The sequence below is a fragment of the Quercus robur genome, chromosome 2 (genome assembly GCF_932294415.1).
Source record: "Quercus robur chromosome 2, dhQueRobu3.1, whole genome shotgun sequence".
In the NCBI taxonomy this organism is placed as follows: Eukaryota; Viridiplantae; Streptophyta; class Magnoliopsida; order Fagales; family Fagaceae; genus Quercus; species Quercus robur.
In genome coordinates, this window is record NC_065535.1 from 93,921,206 (window position 1) to 93,940,154 (window position 18,949).

General features: G+C 32.0%; 1 protein-coding gene across 1 annotated transcript; it reads right to left on the minus strand.

The window, feature by feature from the left end:
• Positions 1 to 14,493: 14,493 nt before the first annotated feature.
• Positions 14,494 to 15,084, minus strand: LOC126705618 (mitogen-activated protein kinase kinase kinase 20-like). The gene has a single exon (XM_050404712.1). The coding sequence runs from the start codon at positions 15,082 to 15,084 to the stop codon at positions 14,494 to 14,496; it is 591 nt and encodes a 196-aa protein (XP_050260669.1).
• Positions 15,085 to 18,949: the final 3,865 nt, after the last annotated feature.

Sequence of the window (18,949 nt, forward strand, 5' to 3'; positions counted from 1 at the left end):
CAAAGTTCGAGAGTTCACAGTTTTATCGTAAAAAATTGCTTAATTACAATCTTGGTATCATCTCTACTATACACGTGTAGGTTAGATTCTGGGAACTCATTTCTGTCTCATCCAACACCTCCCAGAACAATCAACTAGTAGCTGTAAGGCTGCTTGATCACTGTTCAGGCATCACCTCCATATTAATGTGGCCAGAGAGTTGGTTGAGAGGCATTTAATGCGGATGTAGCAGCTTTTGAAGATATTTGTTGCCCTTCTCCTTTCTTACCCCTTGTCCAATGTCCAACTCTTAGTTGTGATGTAATTTCAAAGAAAATCCATGATGCTATGATACTCTTACTGACCTTGGACCCTTGTTGCCAAGATGGCTTTTCTTCTCGGACATTCGTAGGACTTATCTCATATTATCCCACTTTTCTCTTTACTCCGTTCCCCTTATAATCTTATTTGGACATCCTCGAATTGACTAATGTCCTCTAATTGGACCACAGGCCCAGTTAGTACAACCTTAACAGTACCTCCTGATTAACTGGCCCCCACAGGTACTAAGATTCCTTTTACTTGTAACCACTTGTTTTGATAATAGTGTATTTTCGGGAGTAGTGATCTTAAATTCACCTGGTGAGGTTTTGTCTCGGTGGTTTTCCCCATTCGTAAACAAATTACTTATGTCAAATTTATTTTCCGCTGCATTTAACTTAGTTGGTGATTTGTTTGTGTTACCATACTTATTGCATGTAATTGAATATAATTAATTTCACTTGGCTAATTAATTTGATTAAGTTACCAAAGAGGTCAATACATTATTGGCCTATCAATATATATATATATATATATAATCAAAACTTTTGACTTTTTATTGATCTTTTCAAAGCTTGCCACATCATTATCATTTTTTTAAAACAAAATTATTTTTTTAAAACAATATCAATAGCCAAGTCCAAACTTAACAAGGAGTGCAACTCTATCTCTCTAACAAGTCCAACTTAAACTTAAACTCAAATATTGATAATTTATCTCCAAAAATTGCGAGGTTAATCATGAACACTATAAAAGTAAAGCAAACCCCAATATATATTTTTTTAAACTGAGTGGAGGTATGAGCTCTTCTTTTGTTATTTTCTTCTTCTCTACCTTGTTAAAAAAAAAAAAAAAAAAATTATTTTATGGTTTTTTTATGTATTTTTAAAAAAGTAATTTTCGTACATGAACCACTAAACTCTCTTTAGCCATTTTTTACAAGATAAAAAAGCTTACAATAATTGAAATTATTCTTTCGAATGTAACCCATCTTTCTCTTATATTTCTTTATTGGTTAATCATATATATATATATTTTGTTTTGTTTTAATAATTTCTAAGTAGTGAATCATCTGATTCTTTAATATTTTTTGGTTTTTTAGAAGTTTTAATATATGAATTTTTGAAAATTTTTTTTGTAGTATCTGAAACTGTTTGAAATTTTTTTTGTAAGTCATTGCATGTTCAAGCAATGGCTTCTTCATCAAATTATAACACAAATTGAAGTTATACAAGAGTAAATCATGCAATGGTGTAGTTTCTTAAATTTTTTATAAAATTATTTTAGTTTACCTCACAAATAAGTAGATTTCCATGCATAGCAAGGGTTAGCGACTAATCTATATATATATATATATATAATCGAAACTTTTGAAGCTCTCACAAATTTCCACGTCAGCATAATGTTAAAAAAAAACATAAAAAAAAAAAACGTAATAAAAGACACCCTTTCATGCGCTTATCCACAAAACAAAAAAAACACAGACCCTAAAACCCAAATCATATTTCCCGATCAAAATTCAAACTCAAACTTGCGATTCTTCGCTGCACCTCCATATACACACAGATCGAAATAGAGAGGCGATGAAACAGAGAGAGAGGCGACGAGGAAACGGGGAAAGAAGCAGAGAAAGAGAGAAAGAAATATGATACACACAGAGATGGAAATAGAGGGAGGCGATGAGGCCTGGGACACGGAGAGAGAAACAGAGAAGAGAAAGGGGCAAAACACGATTACTGTTAGATTTTCCGCCGCCATCCGTTCCCTCGCCAGACTCAGAACACCGAAACTGCAAGCGCACACAGGAATTGAGATTGAGGAAGAGAAATCTAAGTGCCATTAACTCCATTCAGGCCATTTACCTGCCATCATCAGATCGTCGAAACTGCCACCGGTTATTTTTTTTTCCCCTTTCTTATATCTGGGTATTTAATATGACTTAGTTTTTGGGTATTTTGGTTGGATAGGTATAGATTTAGATATTTGCTTAGATGTTTTGGGATTTTCTGTTATGATTTATAGATTTCAGATTTTGATATTGTTTGTTTGGTTCTTTCCTTCTTGCCCTAACTCACTTTTTCTCTCTTGCTTTCCATCTCTGTTTCTTTCCCAAGAAAGCTGTGATTATATATGCTTTTTTATTTGTTATTTTTCTTTAAAGAGTATAACTCAAGGGATTATTGAGATTGCGTAATTAGAAACAATGAGGTTTTTGATTGGTTGTTGAGAAAATGGAGGATTAAGTGGGGGAATGATGAGGGAAATTGGAATTTGTTTTTGGTTCAATTGGGGACTGATTGAATGAGCAAAGATTGAGTTTTTGATTTTGTTAGAAACTAAATAGTAAAAAATGTGTGAAAGGTTATTAATTTGATGCTTCATTTGTTGCTAGAATTGTACTGGAAAAGAAATAAATGTGAACAATATTAAGGCTTTTACTGTTGTTCTTATTTTAAATTTTATGCTTGGTATTTGATGCGACCTTTTATTTATTTATTTATTTATAATTCAAATACTTATCTTAGGAATGCTAATCTATCCCCCCCCCCCCTCTCCCCTCCTCAAAAAAAAGAAAAAGAAAAAGGAATGCTAATCTTAGCAATTAAAGAAAGTTTACATTTTTTTTCACACATATATAAAAATGATAATATTCTCTGTTGCCTATGACATTCACATCAAATGGTATTTCCTCACCCATCTATCATCCGCATCTCTCATCTATATCTCCAGTCATGCTTCACTGCTCCTCTAATTTTCTCTCTCCCTTTTTTTTTTTTTTTTTTTTTTGTGTAGATCAAGCATAGATTGTTTCATTAGCTTCGAAATTCCTATCCACAATCTATCTTTTCTGAGTGAGTTATTTTCTTAAAACAATGCTTACTCCTAAATCAGTTTTATATATGTTCATGATTATTGATATGCAGATTATTGATACATTGTTTCAGTAATCTTAAAATTTTAACTTTTACTGCTACAACACCGTTTGAAAGCCTCTCACATAAATAAAAAAAATAAACTGCTTAAATTACAATCAAATGCTTGCTGAACATTGAATTTACATTTTAAACCAATTTAGTCTTGGTCCTATGAGCATTCGACATTACAAGCTTTTTTTTTTTTTTTTTTGCTTCTCACCAAATTCTGCACATGCATGTTTTTGCTGCATTTTTCAAAATTTTAAAAAGTGAAAGATACAGAGTTGTAGATATAAAGGGAAGGAACCAAATTGATTTAATAATGCCCCCCCTGTTATAATACTAACAGTTAAGCTGATGGTTTATGAAAATGTTTCATGTTATGCCACGTAGGATAAATACCCACTTAAACTTATATCTCATGTACAGTTAAAAAAGAAAAAACACGTTATTCCGCTTAATGTAATAGTAAGTTAATAGGTATTTCCTATTAGCGTAGGGAGCAGAGAGTATTTTTGGAAATGGTTATTTTGAATTCGTGTCTTTTGGAAATCCAAATTCTGATATGTGATTATTATTATTAAATCTTTTTTTTTTGTCAATGGGTATCTTTGATCACTTGGTTTTTGTTAAATTTCTTATTCAAAATCTTGGTTTCTTTGTTTAAGCTTACCTTTTTGGTAGGGCTTCCAAATTTCCATAGACATTGATTTCATGTCTAACATTGAAAATTTCATTGCAATGTGGCAACTGTGGAATGAAAATGGTTAAACACACATGCAAATGTGGATTTAGCCCTATAGATTTCTTTTTTTCTTTTCTAAATGCTTGATGCAATTATTTCCCACCCCCTTATTTATGATGCTTTGATATTGAGTATTTTTTCCTGTTATTTGTTATTAATTTTTCAATATGCCTAGATAGCAAAGAGTAGATGAGAGAATCAAAAGCGTGTCCAACAAAAGTTACTAGAAGATCTAGGAAGCAAAAAACTCATTCCAAGTTTGCTGTATTGGACAAGGGAACCGAAATCTGTTCTAATTTAAAAGAGATCAGTGACTCAAATATGTTGGTGCCACACCAAATCCGAGATAAGGTTCTGAAGGATGGCTAGAAGAAGAACGAGAAGACTATATCTAGGTAATACTAACCGTTATGCTTGCATCTGAATTGGTTATGAATAAATAGTTTAGAAGAAGCTATAATTTTCGTATATAATAATAATATTTTTTTTAATAAACCTGAGTGGTTCTATCATCTGTTACTTAGATTTGGAAACTTGATCCTATTAATACAGTTTACTGAATACATTTGACTACATTTGTTTCTCCTAAGTGGTTCTGTTTGAAAATGTATGAAGGATTTGTCACTTTGTTAAAACTGTGAAATTTGAAAGTATAATGTTATTTACTTTTAAGTTTTGATAGAGATTTATTTCTTAAAATATTTTTAACTGTTGATTTGATTGTTTACAATGCTCGATTTTATAGTTTTTTTAAAGTTGTATTTCATTCTTAAAATTAGATTGGCAATCTGTTTGGTGCTAAGAATTAAAAAGTAAAACAAAGGTAACCAGTTCTCAAGTTCATTTCAGCGTACCCTTTTGTTATTTACTTTATTTTTTGTTTTCTTTCAGATTAAACTTAACAAGGAGTAAAACTCTATCTCTCTAACAAGTCCAACTTAAACTCAAACTCAAACTCAAACTCAAACTCAAACATTGATGTTATTATTATTATCTCTCTACTTCACTAATGTGATATTTTATGATAGGGTGCAAACCTATAGCCATGGATTATTCTTTTGAATGTAACCCAATTTTTTTCTTATATTTTTCTATTTTTTAGTCATATATATTTTGTTTTGTTTCAATAATTTCTAAGCAGTGAATCATTTGATTCTTTAATATTTTTTGGTCTTTCAGAAGTTTTAATATTTGAATTTTTGAGTTATTTTTTGCTGTATCTGAAATTGTCTGACAAATTTTTTATAAGCCATTGCACGTTCAAGTAACGGTTTCTTCATCAAATTGTAACACAAATTGAAGTCATAGAAGAATAAATCATGTAATGGTGTAGTTTCTTAATCAATTTAAGGCTTGATAAAATTATTTTAGTTTATCTCACAAATAGGTAGGTTCCCGTGCATAGCACGGGTTAGCGACTAGTTTTATATTATAACTAAGAAAATAGCCTAACCCAATTTAATTTCAATAAATGATTGTGGCATGGTTGCATATTTTTCCTTTTTGCTAATGTGTAAGTAAGGATGATAGGAAGTTAATATAGAGGAACTGCATGAACTCCATTATTCAGATCTCATGTTTTTTAACCAGATAAACGAAGAAGCAATCGAAAGGCAGAGATCAATACTAATAAGGAGAGAGATAAGTTGTCTTCTTATTCTCAAAGGTCAACCTAGCTAGCTCTCTTGTTTTTTCTAATATACGTATGTTTTCTATTCAGGAAATTGGAGGAAGTGAGGTGCTTTGTTTGATGAGTACGTAGCTAATGATTGCTTGCTGGGAAGTTGTGTAAACTCTATCGCCCACTCCATCAAAAGATGGTAAACTGAACGAATACATTTTGACAGAGGGAAAGCTAGTAAAGACCATTATCAATGATGTTAGGTGGAGATATATATGTGGATTTGTATTCCATCTAAGGTTTCTATTATGGACAGGATTCTATGTCATCAGTTAAGGATTCGAATTTAAGGCTTGCAGGTTGGCTGTGTTAGGCTAGGTAGGTTAGGCGGCTCAGACAATTGTCTGGACTCTGGAGTGCTGAATCTATGCTGATCCTGAAGCTGCTGAGAAGTTTGTTGTGCACTGTGTGAGAGCTATGATTAATGAAAGTTCATGCATGGAATTTATATACTTCTATTAAATTGGTCATGAAGTGAAAAAAAGAAAAGAAAAAAAGTTTATAGTTACCACTTTTCAGATGAAGAATAAACCTTAACCATTATCACACTAGCTAGCAGGGGCGGAGCCAAAGGTGGGGGGTGTCCCCCACCCCCCCCCCCCCCCCCCGACGAAAAACCATTTATATACTTCTATTAGTGTAGCTTTTTGCCCTTCTTGACGTTAAAATTAGGGGTGTCCACAGGCTAGTTTAGGTCGGGTCTGTGCCCAACCTATAACCAACTAAACCAAATTGAGGGGAGATTTTCCAAACCTGCCACAGATTGGTGAAGGAGTTGGGTCGGACGGTTGGGTCTGCATTGGATGGCGGTTGGTCCCAGTCGAAGTTAGGGAGGAGGAGATCTGGCCAAAACTCGTTGGATATAGCCTCGAATCTAGTCGGATCTCAATGAGATCTCGCTGGAACTAGCGAGATCTAATTGATGAATTACTTATACGGTTGAGAAAAGAGGCCTTTTGTGTTTGGATATGTGCCCTTTAAATCCTATTGTATGATGCTATGTATGAAATTATGTATGATATCATGTTGTGATTAATAAAGTTGTTTTATTATTATCTAAAATAATGGCAACATGAATATTTGGACATTATCATATAGTCCATGAGATGCATAATATGTGATTTAGTCACAGAAGATATAAATCACAAGTTCTTTGTAAATTTAGAATTTTAGTTCGTAGTCGGTGATGAAATTGGGCATTTCTTCTATGAAGACTATAACATATCAACTAAGATGATTTGTCTTGATCATGGAAGTGGAGACTTCTAGTTGATATATTGATATGTTTTAAGTGTTAAGACATATTGAACTGGACCACTGTGAGATTTATTATTCTACTAACGACTGTCAAATGAATAATAAATCTCACGACTTCTATGTAGATGAACTTTCAATCCTGAGAGAATAATGAACTTGATCATGAAATGTAGGTTGCTTTGATATATCAGGAGTGAGATCTAAAGTCACGATCACAATCTCAGTATGTTGGACAGCCATATTTAATATTGAAGAAACATATATTCTCAAGATGGAATTCATAATCTTTTAACGGAGATATAAAATATTCACTTGAGATAAGTTTAATGGGTTTCATAAATATACAAGGAATAACTTAAAGGATTAGAACGGGTACTCAAGAATTAAGATGTAGTAATTTTCAAAGTGGCAGTTAACATTCATGACTTTGTATTACTACGAATATTTTAATGAAGGGGTTGTATGTATAATAAAGTCTTGGGATATAATTCATCAATAAGACTTAGAGTGTAATTATATTTATATAGTGATATTAAATATAATTAATGGTAATTTTGGACTTGTCAAGAGTTGATAGAAAGGTCTAAAACCCATTGAAGTTAGTGTCTTATTTGTCCATTTTGGTCCCATTCCAAGCCACATACTAAAACTCAATTGGAATGTCTTAAAAAGCTAGCTCAATTAGATAATCAGTTATATATAATGAGAGAAACACACAAAATTTAGTAATGTATGAAAATAGTGTGTATGTGAGTGTAAGCCACTTTTTTATTCTCCCTTGAACATATACGTATAAACTGATTGAAAGACCATACTTCTTGGGCATAAGTGGAATTAATTGGAGTGAAGATTAAAAGTGTTCCTAAGTACTTCTAATCTTTGGTTTTGAATTTCACTGCACCAAGGTACGCTCTCTTGTTTTTAAATTTTGAAATTTACATAGTACATGTTATCAATTATGAATGAAGTAGATTCATTAATTTTCTGCTACAAATGTTTTGCCTGCGATACAAATTATGTTTTTCCTACATTTTGGTGGTGGAGATCGGTTGGGTCGGTTGGAATAAGGTTTTGATGCAATGATCTGCCAACCAACCCGCTAAAATCAGGTTTTAGAGGACGTAAACAGCCACAAAAAGTCACAAGAGTCGGATAAGGTGGTTCTCGGATTGGCTCGATCGGTCAATGCGGGTGGGCCAGGTCCATGGGTGGGTTGGACAACCCTAGTTAAAATAATAAAACAAAGAAACATTTTCCCATTTCTAATATACACAAACTGTACCTTGATATTAAAAAAAATTAAAAAAAAAATCTCCCACTTAAGAAAGTCTAGAGACACAATAAAATTTCACAATATTTTCACAATACTCTTATTTTTAGTTGAGATGAATCCTAAATAATTTATTTTATTTTGACCTATGATGTATTAATACCTTAATTTACTGTAATCATATTGTGATTTTTTTGTTGTACGTTACTAAAATAACTCTTCCCACTTTTATCAATTAGCCCAACACTGAAAAAAAGGGCCACCAAACTCTTACCTTTATTTTTAAGTTAAGGCATGTGTCCACTTTGACCAATATTCATGATCCACCCCCCCCCCCCCCCCCCCCCCCCCCCCCCAAAACACATTAATCCAAATTCCTTCCTTTCATTTTAGTTACAGCCTGTCAAACTCAAACTTTTGCACCAAAAAAAAAGTACTGTATGGTACTAAAGTAGTAAAACATCAATTATTTTTTTCACCTCTATCTCTCATTTTTTTTTAATAGTTTCAAAATTTGAATATATAGATTAATCTCTTACTTAAATTGTTAGTAACTATGAATTGGTTGTTTTACAATTTTTTATGTATTTTACAATTGCTTAAATTTTAATAAATTTTTTAGGACAATTACCATTGTTTATAATTTTACTAGTTGCGGATTCCGCACGTTGCACGTGATTATATTTTTATGATGATGTCATTAATTTTTTTAAAAACAAATTTGGACTAATTTAATAAATAACAATGTAATTCATAATCATAGTTTTATTTATTATAGGAACAATCACAAATGTAATATATATAATTTCTACTGTACCAAAATCAAAACAATACAATAAAAAACACCAAAAACATATTTAAAAAATTAATAAAACTCAACAAAAATAAAATTAAAAATAAAAAAAGAAAGGGAAAAATAAAAGATTGTCACTCTTTTTCCTTAAAAAAAAAAAAAAAAAAAAAAAAAAAAAAAAAAAAAAAAAAAAAACAACCAAGAGTACAATTCCTAAGGGAAAAAAATAGAGAATTTTTTTTTTTTTTTTTTTAAAAGAAGAAGTATTGTGTTTATGTTGTCATAATCTAATGTAACATCTAATTTAACATATAAAAAATGAACAGATGAATAAATAATTTAAAACAAAAAATTGAATTTAAAATCATGATACTTTCATTTAGGCCAATATCCACTATTGGTCCCTAAAATTTATTTACATGTTTATGTTTATTATCATTTTTTTTGTTGAAAAACTTATTCTAGATGAATTTTTTACGAATGAAATAAAATTTATCACGTATAAACGTAAGGAACATAAAATATTTTACTGATATATTTTGAAAAAAAAATCAATAATAAACATAACAATTTTTATGTACTAGTTTGTAACTCCGTGCATATGTACATGTATAATTAAAAACAATTACAATTACATGGTTTAAATTATATCATTTTTTGATAAGATGTTCAATTTATACATGGTATTGCATACACATTTTAAAACCATATATATATATATATATATATATGATTTAGAATTTAATTGGACTTAAACTCATCGGTTTTTGTATCCAATAATTCACTTGCCACAAAAATTAAAAAGTTAGATAGACACGTGGCACAAAATTGGATTTAATGAGCATGATCACCAAAATTGAGCTAAGAATATCCAAAATTTTAGGAAATAATGCAATGCGGTCACGAACTTTGTTAAACCTGCATCTTGTGTCGTTTATGACGAGAGGTCAAATATCATTATAACCCTGTGCCGTAAATGTTGCAAAAGTTGCATTAGAGCTGCAACAAGAAGACTCCAAACTTGAGGGAGATTGGTTGGCACCTCATTAAGGATTTCTTGCCTTGCAAGTTGTTGTTGTCCAACCAATATTGTTTCTCAAGATGTCAGGGGTAAGTTTATTTTGAGAAACTATATTTTATTAATTAACTAGTGTGTAACCCACACAAAGTAAAAAAAAAAAAAAAAAAACTTTTATTTATTTATTTAGAATCATGATACTTTCATTTAGGCCAATATACACTATTGGTTCCTAAAATTTATTAACTTGTTTGTGTTTACTATCATTTTTTTTTTTTTTGTTGAAAAGTTATTTTAGCTAAATTTTGTGAGAATGAGAATAAAATTTATCATGTATGAACATAAGGAACATAATATATTTGACTCTGAAATATTTTGAAAAAATAATTTGGGAATAAACATAACAATTATTATGTATATGTTCATGTTATGATTTAAGACAATTCGCCAAACTCCTTTTTTTGACTATCTCAGATTCTCCCACTCCACCCATTTTACCAAGTAGGCGTGTAGAAGCAGAATTTATAACACACAATTACTACAATTCTTCCACGAAACCTAAGTTCTACAAGAACACTAGGCTAGTAGGCAAAATAATAGAGAAAACCTCTCTAACAAGCTTTTATTAATCAACACATAACAATAACAATCAACCCCTCTATGAAGAGTATTTATAGGTATAGAATTTCTTCTACTCCTTTTAGGAAAAGGTATTATAAAACCTACTTCTACTTGAGAAAGGAAAAACAATTTAACTAGGAAAAGGAAAACAATTCAAATCCTAATTCAACTAGGAAAAGCAAATAAATCCTAATTCCACTAGGAAAAAAAAAAACAACATAAAATTTTAAAATATTTTATTCTTCCTTAACCAATCTGCATCATTCTCTCGGGGTTGGGGAAAACTCGTCCTCGAGTTTTGTGGCAATCTTCCACGATCAATTGGAACCCCGAATAATCCTCTCCATCCTATTCTTCTGTGCAAGACAAGACAAGTCAATATGCTACTTATCAATCTTTTCTCACTCATAATAAATCTTGATGTACGAATTTTTGTTCTTGACTTCTTTTGCCACGGCGGGATATATGAAGCAAGTACTAAAAAAGAATCTATGTACACATCCAAAAACTTCATATTTCTTCCTCCACAAAGATTACTTAAAATCACTCATTCATGCCTCTTGTTGACCTCTATCAATTCTTGTTTAATAAAATCCTCCCAAAAGGGATCAATAACCTTTTGTTTTTTAATGTCAAAAGTCTCATCAATGATGTGAGTTATGGGCTCATCTCGTATGTATATGACTTTATTTTTATCAAGCTCAATCTTTTCTCCTTGACTAAAATCTTCAGGATAGTCATCATAAATTGGTGAAGAATCCCTATTTACTACACAGACTCTTTCAATGTATTCGTTCTCCCTTTTGATATCGCAGTCCTCCTCCTCGACATCAAAATACTCCTCCACATAACGTGGATTTGGATGGCAGTTTTGAGGTCGGTTTTCAATGGCTAAGGCGGTGAGCTGCTTTGAAAGCGCATCAAACCACTCCTCTGTTCGTTGAAAGAACGCCTCTAATTGTGCATCGCGTGCAACCTCATCACATTCATACACGTCATCTATGGCAACAGGTTTTCCCCCATGTACTCCTCTTTGCGCCATAGTAGGAACCTAGCCTGGCTCTGATACCAACTGATGCAATGTGAACGTGTAGAAGCAAAATCTATAATACACAATTACTACAATTCTTCCACGAAACCTAAGTTCTACAAGAACACTAGGCTAGTAGGCAAAATAATAGAGAAAACCTCTCTAACAAGCTTTTATTAATCAACACATAACAATAACAATCAACCCCTCTATGAAGAGTATTTATAGGTATAGAATTTCTCCTACTCCTTTTAGGAAAAGATATTATAAAACCTACTTCTACTTGAGAAAGGAAAAACAATTTAACTAGGAAAAGGAAAACAATTCAAATCCTAATTCAACTAGGAAAAGCAAATAAATCCTAATTCCACTAGGAAAAAAAAAATAACATAAAATATTAAAATATTTTATTCTTCCTTAACCAATCTGCATCAAAGGCCTAAGCCAATTACACTAAAAAAGATTAAAACCAAGGTTATCAATATGATTTTCTTTCTTCCAAAAAAATTAATGACCATTATCACCAAAATTAAGCTAAGAACATTCAAAATTTTAGGAAGCAATGCTGTCATAGACTTTGTTCAACCTGCAACTTGTGCCATTTGAGATGAGAGGTGAAGAACAAAAAGTAACCCCATTAAGTGCCGAAGAAATTGTATTAGAACTGCAACAATAAGACTCCAAACTTGAAGGAGGTTGATTGACGCCTAATTTTAGGATTTGTTGCCTTGCAAGTTGTTGTCCAACCTAATATTGTTTCTCAAGATGTTGAGTTAGGTTTATTTTGAGAAACTATCTTTTATTAATTGTCTAATGTGTAACCCACACAAAGTAAAAAATACTTTTATTTTTTAATTTAGAACCATGATACTTTCATTTAGGCCAATATATACTATTGGTCCCTAAAATTTATTAACTTGTTTATGTTTACTATCTTTTTTTTTGTTGAAAATAATTATTCTAGCTGAATTTTCCCACACAAAGTAAAAAAAATAATTTTATTTATTAATTTAATTAGAACCATGATGCTTTTATTTAGGCCAATATACACTATTGGTCCCTAAAATTTATTAACTTGTTTATGTTTACTATCTTTTTTTTTTCTTTTTTCTTTTTTTTTTTGTTGAAAAAAATTATTCTATCTGAATTTTGTGAAAATGAAAATAAAATTTAATTATCATGTAAACATAAGAAACAAAACGCTTGTGATAATGTAATAGGGGGTGAAAAAAACGCTATAAGTCTCAACCTATAGGGGGTCAAAAAACGCAGCTATAGGGGGTCAAAAAACACAGCTATATGGGTACCTATAGCCACGTTTATAAAAAAGCGGCCATAGGTCCCTACAGGGGGCTATTGTCGCGCAAGATAGGTTGTGTTTGAAAATGTGGCTATAGAAACACGGCTCATAGCCTATGGCTGTGTTTTTAGGGTCTATAACTGCGTTTTTCAAACACTGCTATAGCCTTCATTTTTTGTAGTGCATAAATGCGTACTCCCTCTTCTCACATGAATGGTGGGTCCCACCATTCATGTGAAAAGAAGTAGTACGCATTTATGGTACTCTAGGAGTACACAATAATTTCCCGTAATAACTTAAGAATTAATTAATTATCACATACAAGATATTTAAAGCCAAGATTGAGGTATTGGGTTTTCTCCAATGTCATATTTCTAAAAGAGGGGATCCATAATATCTAATTCTACCAAGGATGTAATAGATGAATGCACAGTCTATTCCTCATTTTTACTTGAGGTTTCTAACGATAGGACATCTAGATGGAAATAATCTAGTAAAACCAGACTTGCAAATGTTATTATACCTGAATCAACAATTCATTTAAGGTTTTAGAATTGGGATAAATGAAAAATAAAAAATATTAACATAAAGAGTACAAAGTAATAGCTATTCGTTCATCAAAAAGAAAAAAAGTAATAGCAATTCGACTACTCTATAATTTGTCTTTCTACTCCAATTGGTGACTTCACAAGTTATGGATTAATAAAAGCCTACAAAACTCTGAATGCATAGTATAAATTCAAGTAAAGTAATCCAAGATATCAAAGCTAAAATCTAAGATCCCATAAAAAATAAAGCTGAAATTCAAGATAATGCTAAAACCAAAGCAACACATATCCAAACTCATAACATATACCTAAATGGCTAGAACCTCTCTATCTTAGTCTTCATTTCAACTCATTGATGTTGTTAAACTCATTCACTGGAAGACGATTGATGAGATTTGGAATGATACTCTTGAGATCAATGAGAATGATATTCAAATATTTCCTTTTGGAAAGAATTGATTCGACCCTATAAGCGGGCCCAGCACCTCATAGCGTAAAGTTGGCAGAGTACGCTTAACAACTGGAATAGAAATCATTGCTTACCCTGCAATTGAGAAGAAACAGTTTGCACATTGCTGTCCATAGGCGACACTATCATTTTCCAAAACCCCATCCAAGTTGCCAGTTACCATAATAATGGGCATGCCCATGCAGCATTGAAGGAAAAGCATAGAATCCAGGAGGAGGAAGCAATGTTTCTGAGGAAGACAGTCTCCTTGAAATTGATGAAGAACAATCAAGACGGATTTTTGTAGATGTCAAACATTCAGTTTCAATGACGAAAGGTTGGTTCAGTAGCATCTCAGCAGTCCACCTCTTTCTAGGATCTCTTACAAAACACTTCCCCAAGAAATCTTTCATAAGTTCTGACATAGTTTCGGGTATTTTTGGTGGCTCCTTTCCAAAAACACTTCCTCAATCTTCTAGACCTGTACAATTCCATAATTGCTTTCCAGTAATCATCTCAATGACTGTACATCCTAAAGACCATATATCAAAGGAGCTTCAATTTCACCTAATGCAACAGATTCTGGAGACATATATATATAGGAGTTCCCTGAAAGCAAAGCTTTCTCTTCACAAAATCATTCTCCTCTCTCGGAATTTTCAATATTCCAAAATCAGCCATCTTAACAGCGATGCCTCTACCATCTTTAGAACGAAAAACAAGAATATTTGCTGGCTTCAGGTCGCAATGTACGTAACCTTTTTCATGAATGCAGCGAAGCCCTTTAACAATCATCCGAGTATACCTTTGCACATCGTATTCCACTAATTTTCCTCCAGTTTTCTTGATTAAATCTTCAAGGGTGCCTCCTGATGCATACTCTAGCTGCAAGTTATAGAACCCTACGCCACTTTCAACACTCAAATCGTTTCCAAAATAATGAACATTAATCTCAGGGCAGTCAACCAAGTCTTGTAAGAATTTGGCCTCATTTTGAAGCGATAAAGATTTTTGAAAAACCGCTGACTTGATAGCTATCAGGCCAGAAAAAGGAGAGGAGAAAGCGGAACCGACTCGGTTTGTAATTGCTAAATAAACAGTTCCGTAGGATCCTTTTCCAAGAACTTGAATTTTTGACCACTTCATGTCATGTGCCATATTGAATTGATAAAGAAACTTCTGAATGAAAGGGGTCTTGTTTTTCTTTGAAGTATGAGATAAGTATTTGTGAGGCACGAACACAATGAATTTTTTTCTTTTTCTTTGAAGTAATTGTGAGGTTATTGAGGATTGATTTATCTTGAAAGAGCTTTTTGTTAATATATAAGTGTGTGAGGTCGGTCATTTGTGAGGTCGGTCAAGATGACTGTCTGGCCTTTGGATTTTAAGATAGGTAATTTTCTCTTAAAAGTTTTTTTTTTTTTTTGGAAGCTTTTATGGAACCTCACTATACTTATAGTCATATGACATCTTTAATGAGCCATGCGACTTATTTAAATTAATTGCTAACCAATGAACAAGATAGTTAGTAAATGTTAATTAAAAAAAACATAAATAAAAAATATTAAAGAAATAATATTAAAAACAAAAGTAATTATGAAAAACAAAAGTAATTACGAAGATAAATTCACGTAAAAGATACCTTGAAACTTGAGGATGAAGAATTTGTAGAAACAAATGAAATCGCATATAGGGTGTATATATATCATACTAGGTCAGTTTGGTTTGAAGTTGTCCAGCCAGCAAGTTGCTGAATAGTAGTTGGTTTGTCGTTTAAAAAGTTTTCTAGGTTGCTGAGTAATATACTTGGTTTAAAACTCTCCGATCATAGTAGTATTTAAAACTCTACTTTGACATAATAAATAAATAAATTAAAAGTGATGTGAAAAATTGTGAGGCTAACAAAGTTTATGTGGCAAAATATTAAAAAGTCAATTAATAATCAAACATCGTCACACGTCTTCTATTATTAATAAAGCGCAAATAATCAACCACAGTGGCCCCTTTATCCGGAGCAATGCTATACAGAATGGGGAAAGCATCCTTTACAACTCTATTCCCCACTCCATCAAAAGATGGTAAACCGAACGAAATTTTGAAAGAGGAAAAGCTAGTAAAGACCATTATCAATGATGTTAGATGGAGATATATATGTAGATTTGTATTCCATCTAAGGTTTCTGTTATGGACAGGATTCTATGTCATCAGTTAAGGATTCGAATTTAAGCCTTGCAGGTTGGCTATGTTAGCCTAGGTAGGTTAGGTTGCTCAATCAATTGTCTGGCCTGCTGAATCTATGCTGATCCTGAATCTGCTGAGAAGTTTGTTGTGCACTGTGAGAGAGCTATGATTAATGAAAGTTTATGCATGGAATTTGTTGCCTTGAAATAGATGAGAGAAGTAGATTGTAACGTTTTGTTTTCTTTGTTCACAGCTATTGCTGCTAGTTACAGTGTTTTGAACTCTATTGTAATTGTTTTGTTGCTTTAACAATAACTTACTCTTTCATTCAAAAAAGAATAAAAAGTAAAGGAAACCTACCAAACACCATGTCGATTATAATAGTTCCACATATATTTAAATATTTTGCTTACTTTAAATCACGATTGCAAAACATCTTCCAATATTAAACTTATTCCACTCTGATCTTCTCAACGGAAGCCATCTTGTTGGAAAAGACATAACAACAAAAGATTTAGTTCTAACCCACAATGTTAAGCCCTGTGTAATTAAAAACTCTGATACTCTCTTACTCTATCCATGTGCTCTCATTTTCCATTCCATCGTACATGTCCTTCACATTGAACCCATTTCAATTTTGAAAAAGGAAGTGACAATATGGGCTAGTGTTCACGGGCAAACTTACTAAATTAATTATATTGATAATGAAGTGAAAAAGAAAAGAAAGTTTACAATATGGAGTAGGGGGGGTGGGGAGTGCCCCCCCCCCCCCCCCCCTACTCCTAAAAAGCCATTTATACACTTCTACTAGTGTAGTTCTTTGCCCTTCTTGACGTTAGAATTAGCGGTGTCCATGAGTTGGTTCAGGTTGGGTTTGTGCCCAACCTGCAACCAACCTGACCAAATCGAGTGGAGATTTTCTAGACACGCCACCGACTGGTGAAGGAGTTGGGTCAAACTGGTTGGGTCTGCGTAGGATGGCAGTTGGTCTCGGTTGGAGTTAGGGAGGAGGAGATCTGGCCAAAACTCCAACTAAGATCAACCGCCATCCTACGTTTTCTTAGGATGCATCCTACTTTATTAGATCAATCTATTTGAAGCTAGATGACCAATTTTAATTGGCCCATAATTAAGAGTGATGTCAATGGTGGTCTCATGTAAAAATGAGGTACTAATTACAATATACCATCTCATTTGTTGTGAAAAAGGTTGTCAACAAATTTTGTTGTGTATGTAGCATTTACAAATTACATAGTAAATGATTTTCAATTTGGTCATATAGCTTTCTTGTAGATGATTATATAGTTAACCCATTTGTCACAGATGCAACAATTTTCTATAAATGATTGTATTTGTTTTGTGCATATGTCTTATTCCTTTATCCTTTAACCACTAATAGTTAATCAGTAGTTATGTATGCTTTCGGACAAAAATAAAGATTTATGAATTTCTGCAAAGAAGGGCTAACTTCCTATATCAAACTTCTTACAAAATGAAAAGCTGCTAAAATAGGCAAACATAACTTTCCTTGAGTTGACCCCTCTTGCTTGCTTCTAGTTCTAGTACTATGGAGAAATAAATCTTGATTGAACTTGTATTTGCCCAATGAATACAATATGCTTGTGGCAAAACTTTATATGGGTTTGATGTTCTGGTAGAGCTTTACTTCTTTCCACATTAGCATAGCCATCTAGTGCTATTTGAAATTCAAATCGTCATTAAATGCATCCATACATATGTATGAGGCTACAAGCTAGTATTGTTTTTAAAAATAAGCTGTTTAAACATTAAAGGCACCCAAAACAAATATAAGTGGTCACTAGAACTTTAATTAGGAAAGGTTTAAGCTTTAAATGCAAGTGATTATGATATGATGAGTTATGCCTAACCTTTAGCAATCATTTATAAAATTCTTATAAAATTATATCATAAATTAAAGAAAATAATGTTAGAATTTCAAGCCTTAGTAATGAGTCCAATAGGTCAAACATAGCTATTATATATATATATATATATATTTTTTAAAGGCAAAGATCAAATGGGTATGTCTCAATGTCCACTGAATTAAATTATCCTTTGTTTGGAGCCTACAAAGCAGTGGCGGAGATAGGAATTTTTTTCGGGGGGGCCAAACTCTTAACTTTTAAAAAAAAAAGTTAAGTGACTAAAAAAATTCTTTGTTTTGTAAATTAAATCTAACTCAACAAAGTTCTTCCTTACACTCTTTCATGGAATTGAAATCATTTACAAATAATTGATTCTGAACTAAATTTTTAACCATCACTTTTTCTCTATATATAGTTAAACAATCACTCAAGAATTCATTCAACTTTGAATTTTGGAATGTTTTTTCTTTTAAAATATGCAATTGATTTCTCCATGAATTATTCACTATTTGAAAACTTGAACAAGTATAAAAAGTCTATAATCATAATACCGAGACTAGAATTGATAGAGTAAACAAATATATAACAATAATTTAATTTAACCACTCAAGTAACTAAATATCAATTAAATAAAAAATTAACAAAAATTACTACTATCAAATTATAATAAATTACTACAGTTGCCTAGTAGAAAACCACAAACTCAATAAGCCTATAAAAATAAACTAATGCCTAGTCTAGTCTAACTTTACACTACTTTGCTTTAGTAAAACGTCCAAGTACACTCAAGTTGCAGAATTTATTTCACAATAAAACCATATAAAATAAAGTCTACTTCGCTTGTTTCAACTTTCAAACTGAAAGTTGCAGAAAATATATTTCACTCCTGAAAAAAAGTTACAGAACAGAGAGAGAGAGAGGCATACACATTGACACCGGAGATAGATCAAGGTGGC

What these genes read in the sequence shown, in the direction of transcription:
- LOC126705618 (XM_050404712.1), bottom strand. Translation starts at nt 15,084, where the DNA reads ATGGCACATGACATGAAGTGGTCAAAAATTCAAGTTCTTGGAAAAGGA.